This window comes from Channa argus, chromosome 18 (assembly GCF_033026475.1).
Source record: "Channa argus isolate prfri chromosome 18, Channa argus male v1.0, whole genome shotgun sequence".
In the NCBI taxonomy this organism is placed as follows: domain Eukaryota; kingdom Metazoa; phylum Chordata; class Actinopteri; order Anabantiformes; family Channidae; genus Channa; species Channa argus.
Genome location: NC_090214.1, coordinates 13,357,995 through 13,370,859, shown reverse-complemented (window position 1 = coordinate 13,370,859; position 12,865 = coordinate 13,357,995). Strand labels below are relative to the sequence as shown.

Sequence of the window (12,865 nt, the reverse complement as noted above, 5' to 3'; positions counted from 1 at the left end):
AGAGTTTGGTAGCTTGTTCCATCTTCTACCATAGAGAATATTTTGGTGCAATGCTACTTTACTGTGACGTTATATATCATTTGGTTTTAAATGTTCAGACTTGGTGAAACTTTTTCTATCAATTAGAATATTAAAAAAAGAGTGTCAGATATTTTGGGGTACATGCTAAAACATTTCAAATTGACTTCTTGCATGTATAAGCAAATTTAATAAAGATGAGGTTTTTCAAATTTTAAAAATCACAAGTAAAAAAAATCCATTCAAACCCGAATTACAAATGGGAACCCTTTCTAAAAGTTCCAGTGGAGGAAGTAAAAAACTAATTATCCTGTGTGTTGGAGCTTGTGGGCAAATTTGGACTCATATTTGCTTGGCTGAATTCCACTCAGGTTTGGCTCATTTCTACAGGTGGTGGAGAAGCTGGATTTGATCCAGACCAGACTCAAACCTGGCCGCTGCACAAAGTTTAAGTATACCAGGAGCAATTCCAAACATTTTGTGTCAAATTATCAAAAACTAATGCCCATTCAAAAATGAAACTGCTATCTTTAAAAGCATTCTTTTCATTCATGTCTCTGCATTTTAATCATTATTAATGCTCTTTGCTCAGTTCAAATACAGCTTCATAAGAGAACTGACAGCCAAAAGTCAATTTTTCTAATGTTTATTTTTAAACTATTATTAAAACTAAACTGCTACATTAGCTTAAGGTTTACTGGTAGAAATTTAGAAGGGTTTACACTCTATCGATTGGCTGCTGACAGTCGTCTGGTTCTTTTAGGCTTTAGGCTTTTCACTGCTGAGGAGTATCAGCATGTAACCGACATCATTATTACTCTTTTTTCTCCCATAGCTATCGTGAACATGACCACCTTTTTACAGTATTATGTAACCAATGATTTTCCGTATCAAACATTGGCAACAAATACTTTTAATAGAACTTAAGCCCACAAACGTTAGAACCATCACATGACACGAAAACGAGTTTGTTGTGAGTCAATGTCAACTAATGTTGTTTCTTAATTCACATAATGAAGCAGTGTGGATATTTAGTGGTAAAGCAATACTAGTATAGGTCTGCTTAATGTCAAAACAAAGTGCCAAAAGCAGTGAATGCTATGTGAAAGCACCCATTGACAACTATAACTAATTGCAAATGGTTTGATGACATCCCCTCGAGGGCAAAATGTGTCCAAAGATATATATTTATGGAAAATATGACAGTCACAATCACCGTATTGAAAGTTAAGACAGTATTAATACAGTGAAACCCCAACTCAAGTTATGTTTAGAAAAGATTTGAGGTGATTCAATTTTCATTCTTCTGGATGTATGTTGAGGCACCAGGTGACATCTGCCCACTTACAATCTTAATTTATTTTCGCTTACTATATTTTACAGTATTTTTTTTTTTTTGTAAATTCAAGTTTTGTTGAAAATACAGATCAATTATTACATTTTTTTCACAAAAAGAGGAAGTAAGGCGTTCCTTTTTTATCAGTCACATGCAGTTGGATACTGACTGTATTTTAATAATGGTCCTGGGTTCAGCCAAGACAAACCTTAACTTACACAACAATAGAGGGGAAGAGGGCACCAAACAAATTGAAATTAGCAAAGTGACTCTAACATCACTTGTGTAATGTAAAAACCTAAATTAGCTTTAAATTGGCTGCTGTTTGTGATTATAAGCCCAATCGTAACCATGGTTTTATTATGTAAATGAAGGTGGAGGCACACTGCAAGATAACAGAATCACATGTGTTTTCAGTGTTTCTCCGTGAGTTTTCACAATCAGATGTTGGAGCAGTCGATGGAAAAGTGCCTCCTAAAATAAGCAGTGGCAGAAATATCTGTTATTTCATCTGTAATTACATCCAGAGTTATTTTTACTTGTCTCCTTTGAGTTATTATACTCTTATCCTTGGAATAGATCAAGTCATTGATCAATTAATTGTAATGAACTATGTTTAGCTTGTACGTAACCTTGGACCCTTTTGGCCAGAGAAAGTACGATTGTAAGTCATGTTGTGTATTCAGAATTGGTCTGTTTTAACACTAAATGATACATAGATGATGTGATATTTGCAAGATATGATAGCCAAGCCAGCAAAAAAGCTAAAAGGTCTTCATATGCAGATTTCAGTTTTTATGATGTTCATGCGGGAGGTAGTACCACACATTTGTATGGGTAAGGCGCAAGTTTTCATGACCTGGTGTTAAGTCAGAGAGACAAGCTTTTAAATCCCTATTTTAGCTGCAGAAGCCAGTCTTACACAACCAAGAAAAGCCTGTGGGAATCTCTAGAAGTCTGACTCTCCTCAGCTGGAGTGTATTACAGTATACACTTTCCGAGATCTAAGCTCTTTTTCTTGGCACAGAGTTGGCACCATCCAGCTGCATCCGATCCACTTTCAATAAAATATACTTGAAAAACAAAATGATACAAACAGGGGGGCTTACACAAGAATGGAAAATTACATTTGTAAAATTATTCTACCTTGATATAAGAGAAGCAAATCATATGGAACATGTTTAGTGGTTCCTAACAGAAACTTTTGAAGGACTTTGTAGAGAAGAAATCTATAGTAAGTACAAACATATACAATGAAAATAATATTGTTATGGAATACAAAATGGCTATAAGTTTAGGGAGATTCCTGACTAGATATGCTGCAGCTTGGATACCACAAACTCTAAAGGTTATAGATTTAAATGTGACACAAGCTTCTCTACAATGTTGAACGAGATACTGAGGATAAGAACAAATTCATCTTTCTCGGCTTTTTGCCCAATGCATGACTGCATTTTCAATTCTAACATTTTGAAATGTATGAAAAAGGAATTAATAAAGGTTGGATCTGATGACATCAGAAAACACACTGGGGTTCCTACATCTACTTTTCATTTGATGATTGAAGTGTGAGTTAAAAAGCTATAGTAAGTGTAAAATGCTGCGCCGACCTGTTGCTTGTTTCCTACTTTCAAATATATTATACTTTTTGAGTATACAATAGACTAATTACATTAAAGAAGTTGGAATAAAAACTCATTGTCATCAGTCTTTATCAGCTGTTCATACAGCAAACAAATCATACAGATGACCTCAAGGGCTACTTTGTTCAGTAGCTTTTACTCATGAAGACTTGTTGACAAATTTCACGCTTCAGTTTCTATTTAAAGCTTTTGAAAAAGGCGGTTTTGAAAGTTAGATCTTCGTCTTTATCTCCGGTGTCATGTAACCTGACAGATGGACAGATAATGTCTAAGGAAATACCAGGCATCCAATAAGGGACTGTTTGGTCAACAGTGGGGATGAAATCAAGCACCTCAGTGCAGCACAAACTGGGGACTGATAGGAAGCTGTGAAGACATGTTGGAAATTCAGCCTTCAAAATGCATAGTGCCTGATTTCTTTGTTTAATGAACCGCTGATAAAGATTGGTGACCGAGTTTTGTCCTAATATGAGCTGTGTCGTCAAGTCAACATCAATAAACTAGTGGCGATGAAGACCAGCCACTGCATCAGGTTAATTAGGACTTGTCTGGGTCCACAATTGAACATTATGTTTGAACATTATGGTAAGAGGTATAACTCTGTAACACCTCTGAAAAATCTAAATGCTCATTTGATGTTTATATTTTGGTATCAACTTTGAATTCTGAATTGGGACCTTCTAGTGTTTCATCAAATGAAAACTAGATATTGGAGCTCCAGTGTGCTCACTAACATAGCTAGATCCAACTTTTATTACTTTGGTTTAAACTTGCTTTACACACCTACAAACACTCATTCATATCCAGACATGAACTCAACATGCACACAAATGCAAATGTGCACAGAACCATTCATGTGCACCCGGACACAAACAACAATATACAGATTCAAGCTATTATATCAAATGCATGAAGAAATACACCTCCAACTGGAGCTAAGCTTAGATTTTTTTCCTGTGATCAAAGTATACTGTAGAATTATAAATTACCAGCAATTTGAGATGGAAATAATGCCAACAATTTATGACTAATAAGTTCACAATACAAATCACTTCCTACAATAGGAGTAATGAATGTGCAGCTGTACAGCACAAACTAACTGCTAAACAGGTGGATTTGTCTTATCTTGAACCAGCGGAAAAATATTTCAAGCCTACCTAAAGATATAGTATTTCACTTTAATCTAACTTACTAAACTTTTTTATGAATAAAAAAATTACACCACATGTTTACTTTTAATATGTCATATGATGACATTTCCTTGGAAAAACTGTTTCAGCATTTATTTTAAAACTTCCACGTGATTTATAGTTTGTCTAAGTAAAAAAATTCTGTTTTTAAAGCCAAATTAACTGGCAGCGCATTAAAGTCCCACTTTACCAAAATGATAAGATTTATTGCTATTCTTTTTGGCTGTGTCTATCTGTCTCAGACTATATGTGTACATTTCATCACTGCAGGCCATTCTGCTCTGATGATCACTGAATCAATGTGATAGATAGTAAAGTTCCTCCAAATAGGACAAATGAGATTTAATCAGATTTGCTGCTCTTACATTGCTGTGTAATACTGTCATCATGCCACCATATGGTTTCGTCCTCCCTCACGCACACACAAATATAATACACATGGATACACCCTAGAATGTGTACTAGGAATAATCTGACGTTTTAGGACGTGAATACTTGCAGAAAAAGAAAGACATTGTGTCTACTGTGACTTTGTACACCACACTTAAAACTAAAGCTAGGAGGCTTGAAAATATAACTGGCAGAACCTTCAAAGTCCTACAAAAAGTTTGAAAATGTCTATGGGGTTTCGTTAGAGAGGTTGTGTGTGGGTTTATTTCATGCCTGGGTACCTAAACATTATTTTAAAAATTGCACACTAATTAACTAACTACATGTAAAGGGTCTCTGCCACGTTTTTGAGTTGCATGTGACCAAAATGCCAGTCCTTTAATAAATCTAGGCATCTACACTGTCCATATGCCACCTCATGTCACCCATGTCACGCTGTGACTTCTACCTGTTTCCTTCTTTGTGCTAAGCTAAGATGCTGCTAGGATAAGATGCATCAGTAAACACATATCTGACTGACATGATTTTAAGAATTTCTTTGGGCAGCAAGTGAACTTTTTCCCATTTGGGACGTCTCTTTTCATGTGACCACATGAATCTAAATCATGGAGATAGACCGTCTTCCCACAATTCTGCTGATTCAACAACACACTGCACTTTGGTTTACTCAATGGTACAGTTTACGTCCACTAAGCAAAAAGCTATTGCCTTTTGCTATAATTGATCAAACACTCAGTGTGCAGACAGTATTTATTGGCCCTGTGGTAAAGGTGATCTGCTAAAAGATAAATAAATAGAAGAAACAAAACTTTGCAAATCCAAATCCTTGCAGTTGTTATCCCAGGGGAAAGCAGGACACAAATACTTTGGCATGAGCCCGATATACTGTTATTGTTGTTGTTGCCAATTCATTCTAAAACTGGATAGTGCTTTTCTTTCAGGTTATATAAGTGAGCTTTGTTTGGATTTAATTAGACCTTGCTGTGTGAAACTCAGCTGTTCAATTAAAATATATTTTTTTAAAAACTCTAGAATTGAGGTTACAAAGTTGTCAAAAAGAGTTAATGTCATAATATCAAATGGAGACCAAATCACACCTTCTTTCCTTAATGGCTCTTCTCCTGATCTCAGTCTGCATCTCATATCTCCTCGCTGCAGTCTCTACTATGAATGAACCAAATGAGCTTCAAACATTCTTTGCCTGCTCTCATACATGGACACTGAGACCTGCATTCATCACCTCTCCATGCACCATTACTCCCAGTGATGGGAGGAAAGAAACAACACTTTCATTAGCAGATCTGCTCCACTGAGGTGTGGAATGTCCTGTGGGTTTCCAACAACACTGACAGAGAAAGCCAGCCTTCATGCAGCTATTGTTGTCCTCAACAAGCTCACTTAGTGTAATGGGCAAGGCTCAGTCTGATCTTCAAAAGATGAGGGGCACCATGCAAGAATAAGAGCAGTCATGCTTAGCAAGATTAGAGTTCTGACTAAAAAAGTATAATTCATTGTGGTTTGAAAATAATGAGCTCAGTAGACTTAATTTAGAGAGAAAGGCAAACTCCAAAATGGACACAACAAAAAATTACGTTTTAATGCAATGCACTTATAATATATATATATATATATATATATATATATATATATATAGAGAGAGAGAGAGAGAGAGAGAGAGAGAGAGAGAGAGAGAGATGTTTTATGTTTTAATGCAATGCACTTATAAAAATATATATATATATATATATATATATATATATATATATAGAGAGAGAGAGAGAGAGAGAGAGAGAGAGAGAGAGGGGAGACACAGACACACTCCCACTTTGCCTTAAATCTTCAATTCATGAAAGCCTGGCTGCATCTCATGGACCCAGTTGTCAGATATGATCTGAGTCTAAAAGCCTTCTACTGAGAATCAATTGAGCCTGGCAGCTGGAAGCTGAATGATTCAATTGACTGTGTGAAGTGGTTCAGCTAATAACAACTAAAATGCTTCACTGAGATTAAAAATGTCCTGGCCAAGACAGGAAATGAAGGTGTGATGCACAAGCTCTTGAAATCTCACAAACTCTTTAAACTTTGTACAGCAGATGTAAATGAGGCCTTACTGTGAAGCCTATTATCACCTCAAACTTGTTCAGAACTACATTATCATCCATATTATACCAGCCCAGGCACCATGATTTACCACTTGGGAAACACGAAACTGAGCATTGACTCGAGAGTGCTGTGTTTACTGTCAGCTGTACAGAGGCTTTGTGTTGATGTTACATTATAGCATAAACCGTGGTTCAAAATCCACTGAAAATCAATTTGTATAATAACCACATATCATTCTCTGACCTAATCAAAGTAAGCAAGCAGGTTGGATGTCATTATGTGCACCAAAAGGAGAGAGAGGAGAGAGGAGAGAGGAGAGAACCTCTCACCACTTCAGTACATGAATTATTTTATTTGCATTTGCCTTTCCTCTTTCCTCTGCAGTCTGTTTCATGCCAGATGCAAATGACCAGTTAAAACATTACAGAGACTATTACAGTCTGTAAATACGCATTTGTAGTTGTAGCCTGATTAAAACACTGCCTTTAGTCAAGAATGGCAGTCGAGACGGCAGTATTGTTTCAACTAGAGCGTATCTCACTCATCGCACTCTCTCTGGAAATCTTACAGTTGAGTTGAACTAAAAGGCTTTAAAAGGAACTGCCCTTTTTAACTACATAGCATAAGTGTGAGTGAAAAAAATGTTTGCTTAAATCTAAAGCGGGCTTCTTCCAACCCGGGCGTCCCTCAAGCTGCTGTTGATTAGATTGAAACTGAGTGTGGAAATTATGGAGTGCCAAGCTGTGTGCTGTGTTGGTGCAGTGTCATGGCAGGGTTGTGTCGGGGACATTAGAATTCATTGTTGAGCCTTCTGGAGGCTTTGTGGACCTAATTCAATGAAAGCTGTGATGAAGGGAGGTTTGCTTTTTTATAGCCCCGTTGACAAACCCAATTTCAGCCACCCACTGTTTAAACGACAAAGTAAGTTGTTTGTCTGTGCCTTCCAAAACAAACCAATATGTCCGCTATGAAAATGATTCACGATGAGCTGCCTACCTCTTTGAAGCAAATAAACTACTTGTCAAGGTCAGACGCACAGCACATTATACCACAAGAGGATATTTGTAAGAAAACAGCCAGATTAAGATTAATGCTGCATTTTGTTCTTGTGATGACAGTCTGATCCAAATTGCAAACTGGTTTAAAATGACACAAGAAATTGTTTCATCTTATCTGCCAAAAATGAGACAAGTGTAAGTGGATCTGAGAGAAATTACTTCTGTGTTTATTTTGTAATCCCTGGAAAAAAAATCCTAACTTCTAGCAATTGTTAACTGTTATTCATCCTATGTGTGTATAAAAAAATAAACACTGCCACGGGAAAGTGATTTCCATTAAACTGCCGAGGCAAATAAGTAACCAAAGTCAAGTAATGTCAAATTTCACCGTTTGTTTATATTTTATGCTCTATGATTGTTGACACCCACCGCTTCCTCAAGGATTCACTACGAAAAGTGCTGCTGGGTGGTTTGTGCGGTGACTCACATTCTGAGGGGCCAGCAGGGCCTGCTTTAAAATAACAACACTTTAAGCTTCTGGGTGTTAGGGTAAATGGTCAGGTGTAATCCCCTTAGCTTCCAACCAGCATTAGCAAAAATTCCTCGATAATTCGCAACATGATTTCATAGTGACTGCTCCCTTTGAGAAATGTTTGGAAAGCTGAACAGGTCAGCGAGGGCCACAGGCAGACAGGCAGGCAGACAGGGAGATTTAAGTGTGCCGGTCTGAGGAACAAGGCATCTTTTTTCTGGTGATTTCAGGCTTGAGTCATTAGGATCCATTTTTCCTTAATAACAAAGGACGTGGTGGAGCACGGCTGAAGGTTTGTACAGATGATTATTAACACCTGTTGTCAAAAAAATAACGAACCTGTACTATACATCTGGTCTTTGTCATCTGTATTACACATCTTAGCCACCTCAAACTGGCACATTTTAGGAGATGTGAGGCCTCGGCACAGCAGATGTGACATTGAGTTTAGAAGTAGAAATCTAAAAAGGTTGTCTACACCTATCAGCTGAATAGAACAGCACTGCATCATTTGGCTCACAGCACGTACTATATGTACCATTTAGACTTAACAAAATAGGAAGGTAAGGGCACCAGGCAGCCCTTTGTGGCTGGGTTGGGCCACACCTGGTGGGGTGGGATTCAATCCCGTAGCCTTCTGCATTCCAACCCATTGAGCCACCAGGCCCCCAGCTGAATCCAATACCATGTAAAACCTCCATATTCTATCAATAACTAATAGTTTTAGATAGATGTATCTCTTGTGGCTAAACCCTTAATAACAATTACTGACAGACCCCAACAAATGTTTACATTCAGTGAAACTTCCCATAACATTCTTTCATCATTATTGGCAATGAATTTCATGTATATATTAATAATTAACTGACACAATCAATAATCTTTATCTTTTATGCCTTTAATCATAATGTATCATGTGTAAGCTAATGTAGTGCTGTAGTTAGACTAACTCAATGTTGGAAATATTTATGAATTAAGATTCTTTTAAGGTCCGTGAATTTTTAATCATTGCCTATGAGGTTTAGGAAATTGTGTCATTACATTTACTATAACATTAACACTTGAGCACATAATTGCGTTTCTTCTGGCTAAAGATGCCCAAGTACAGAATGATTTAGTTAGTAAAATGACACCCGAACATTTAAGAAGCCTTTCTCTATTTCTCTATTGTCTAAGGGTTTTCTGTATTCTGCATCAATATCGACCTAAACGTTGTTGTCTTGCTACATGATCTGCTTTCTGTTGAGTTTCAGTTCTCAGTTGGATACTTTAACATTTTTGTGTAGAACCTACAGGTTCAACCCAGAATTCCCAGCTCCATCAATAATGTCAAACCATGGTGGTCCGGAGGCAGCAAAGCAGGCCCGAATCATGATGCTGCCACCATCATATTTCAAGTGTTTCACCAAACAACATCACCAAACAAAAAGCTTCTCATTGAAGCCAGAATACTCTGCTTTGGTCTCAATTGCAGACTAAATGTTTTGGCTTAAGATTATTAAGTAATATAAATATTTTCTTTATTCAGCTGAAGACAACATGAAATTTGTTTTATTTAGTTGTCCAAATGGGTTCAAGTTATCTAGTTTTAGGCCATCCATGAAAATCTGATCGGACCTTAGGTCATATTTATGCAGACATAGAGAACCTTCTTACTGACTGACACAGCACCCCCGTGTGATGTACAGCTTAACAACTCACCTGGGAGAAGTTGAGCCCGTTGAGTGGATGGCACTGTTCTTCCACCTTCTCGACAGCCCCAGTTTTTTTCCTCATCCTCTCTGCCTCCTGAGCCAGGTACAGGTCCAGCACGGGCACCCCTCGTGTTTTAATGTCTGCCTCGGTTAAGGAGTTCACCATCAGCATCACCCAAACAGGCCGCTTTCTTTCCCAGTTCCCAGCAATGGCATTGAAGAGGTAATCCGCATAGAGCCCCTTCCCTCTCTGATCTGGGGTCATCCACAAAGGCATCATGAGTTTTACGTACTCAAGGTGTCTTTTAAGTCTACGGTAGATGTCTCTGGGTAGGACGTCCTGCAGGTTCTCACCCTGAGGAAGCAGCTGGCAGCTGGTCAGGGCTGAAATGGTGTAAGGGTCTGTCAGGTCCAGCTCAAAGTAGACAATGTTGCTCTCCTGGAAGGCGTGCTTGGAGTTTTCAGGGATGAAGTCCCAAACACGTGTGTAGGGAACATGGATTGTACCATAGAAATATGAGGGAGGGTCTCGTTTGATTGTCCACAGGAAAGAGTTTAGGTCGGTTTGCTGAAGACAAGTATATTGTGATTATTTTCATTATAAATTACCCTTTTTATTGTTTTTCAATCTACATTGACTTACAACAATCGAAACCACTGAAAAACAGAAAATCTTTCCATCCAGCAGTGAACTGAAGCATTCCATAACTAAATGCACTAAATTAGCACTACAGAGAAATAAAGAAACACTGGTAAATTTACAGGGAGACTAATCTTTTATCAAACAGACATTTCTCACTGAACTGGTCTGACACCAACCAGCAAAACTTTACTTTTGTCTGTGAGAGGCTGTTTATTAGACAGTCTGTTAACAGACTGATAAAGTCTTATTAACAGGCCACTTAGGACCTAAGTACCAAACCAACAATACGCATGTAAATGATTGTCAGAGTGTGAGCTTTAGCCCAAAGTGTTCTGCTTCCTGTTTTACCTGGATCTGACCTAAAATAGTCTGTGTCAGTGTGAAATGTGTGTCTGATAAGTTTAAAACTAATTATCAAAGAAAAGAAAGACTGGAGGTTGTTAAATTAAAGGGAGGATAAGATATCTTAATACATTAAAAATACAAATGAATAAGCTTTGATTTGTGAATTTTCCCCTGAATTCACCTACCTGTATATGCAGTATTTAAGGAAATGCATGTTACACAAACTTAATACACAAAGCCAGTGTTGAAACTACTTGACCCGGTCATTCAACAAAAATGGATCATCGGTCCTGTGCTAACAGGATAATGGCAAATAATTTTAATGCAAACATTTCCCATTAGAAAGTGATATTTCTTGGGATTTGCACTGTTGTAAATAATTAATTGAGCACGTTGATCTTTAAACTTTGGCTCTGGAAACATTTCTACATTTAGGGCCTAAAGAACAGGGAATTAATTACAAACAATATAATGAATCATGAAATGAAATGAAATATGAAATCAGATACAAACCTACACGAACATTAGGGAAACTGGGGCTTGTCTCTAGACAAGGCAGCGTTTCAATATGATTTATACTTGTAATAAACGGGGGAAACCAGGTTAAATGTTTAGACAAAAATTAGATAAAGCTCAAAACTTAAAAGTTACTCCAACACTGTTGTTGCTGAGGTACGCGGTGTGTCAAACCGCGAAGCCAATGGGCCCTTACTTAGACAAAACTTTATCAACTACTCCAAAATACAAGACGGTGTCCAAACACACAGTGAATGTAAATGTTGATTGTACTCGCACATACGCAGAGTAATTACTGAGTCATTGTCGCTTCATAAATACTTACTTTTTTGTTTAACTCGCAGTTGGAGGACTCCTTCAGTCTCCACTGGTCTCCCCGGACCAGCAGTAACAGACAGGACTGAATGAATGCGCACAAAGTGCCTCGCATCGTAGCTCTCTCGCCGTAGCCTGGATTTACTTCACAACGTGTTGCCACAACTGTTTTCCGAAGAAAGTGTGGGTGAAGTCCTATTTCCACAGCCCCGGCTCCATGCGGTCACGTAAAATGAGCTGACAAGTATCCGACAAACCGCCGGACAGAGTCATGCTGGCTCGTGCGTGGACATGGACGCAGTGCTGCTGTTTCACGTGTGTTTGAGCGACACGGAGGTGGTCACTGGAAGTTATACAGGGTCAGATCATCCTCTCACCGCCGGTCACACTACTTTCCCCACACCTCCCCCGCTGCACTGCTCTCTTCGCGAAGGTTTCCACAGTGTGCGCGAGTTGATCCAAAAGTTGGAGAGTGTGAAGCCAGAACTGCTCGACAGGTCCACGCCTCGTCAGCGCACCTGAAGCCAAACGGAATTTAAAAAAAAAATCAGAACTGCTAAGCTCCTAGTTGGTGAATATAAGAGCTGGATTTTACAGGACAATGTCTTGAAATCAAACTTTTCTGTACACTGCTCTGTCTGCCTGCCAGGTCCTAACTGTTCTGCAACGCGTGCCCGTGTGTATGTGTGTGTGTGTGTGAGAGAGAGATAGAGCATCTCTGTCAGACAGCTACACTCTACCTACCCCCTAGGTTCCTTCCCTCCTCTCTCTCTCTCTCTCTCCCTCTCTCTTAAGCACACACACACACACACACACACACACTTTCTCCCTTGTATACGCATGCACAGCCGTAATCTGATTAAAATTCACCCCACCCCGACGCCTAACGTCTTTATTCATGTCTCTCACCACATTAAAGTGAAGGCGTGAAAACCTGTAGGCCATTAAACTAAAATAATAGCCTCTGATAATATGGTATTAATAATGTCATTAATAGTCTGAGTAACAGTTCGTAGCCTTGACCTAAGTCACAGTATCTGACGAGGACTACAGGAGGCCTACAGGTAACCAAGGGGCCCGGGAGAGATCCCGTAGATAGATAATCAGGGCCTGGTAATTAATGCCTTACAAATGGAGCATTA

The 12,865-nt window shown here is 38.5% G+C and overlaps 1 protein-coding gene across 1 annotated transcript in view; it reads right to left on the bottom strand.

Moving 5' to 3' along the window:
• Positions 1 to 12,423, bottom strand: part of trabd2a (TraB domain containing 2A) — a 55,236-nt gene extending 42,813 nt beyond the window's left edge. Inside the window, exons 1-2 of the mRNA XM_067484710.1 lie at positions 11,734 to 12,423; positions 9,912 to 10,472 (exon numbers count right to left, since the gene is read on the bottom strand). Of these exons, the coding sequence (XP_067340811.1) occupies positions 9,912 to 10,472; positions 11,734 to 11,838 (666 nt within the window). The 5' untranslated portion in view covers positions 11,839 to 12,423. The remainder of the gene's footprint in view (positions 1 to 9,911; positions 10,473 to 11,733) is intronic.
• Positions 12,424 to 12,865: the final 442 nt, after the last annotated feature.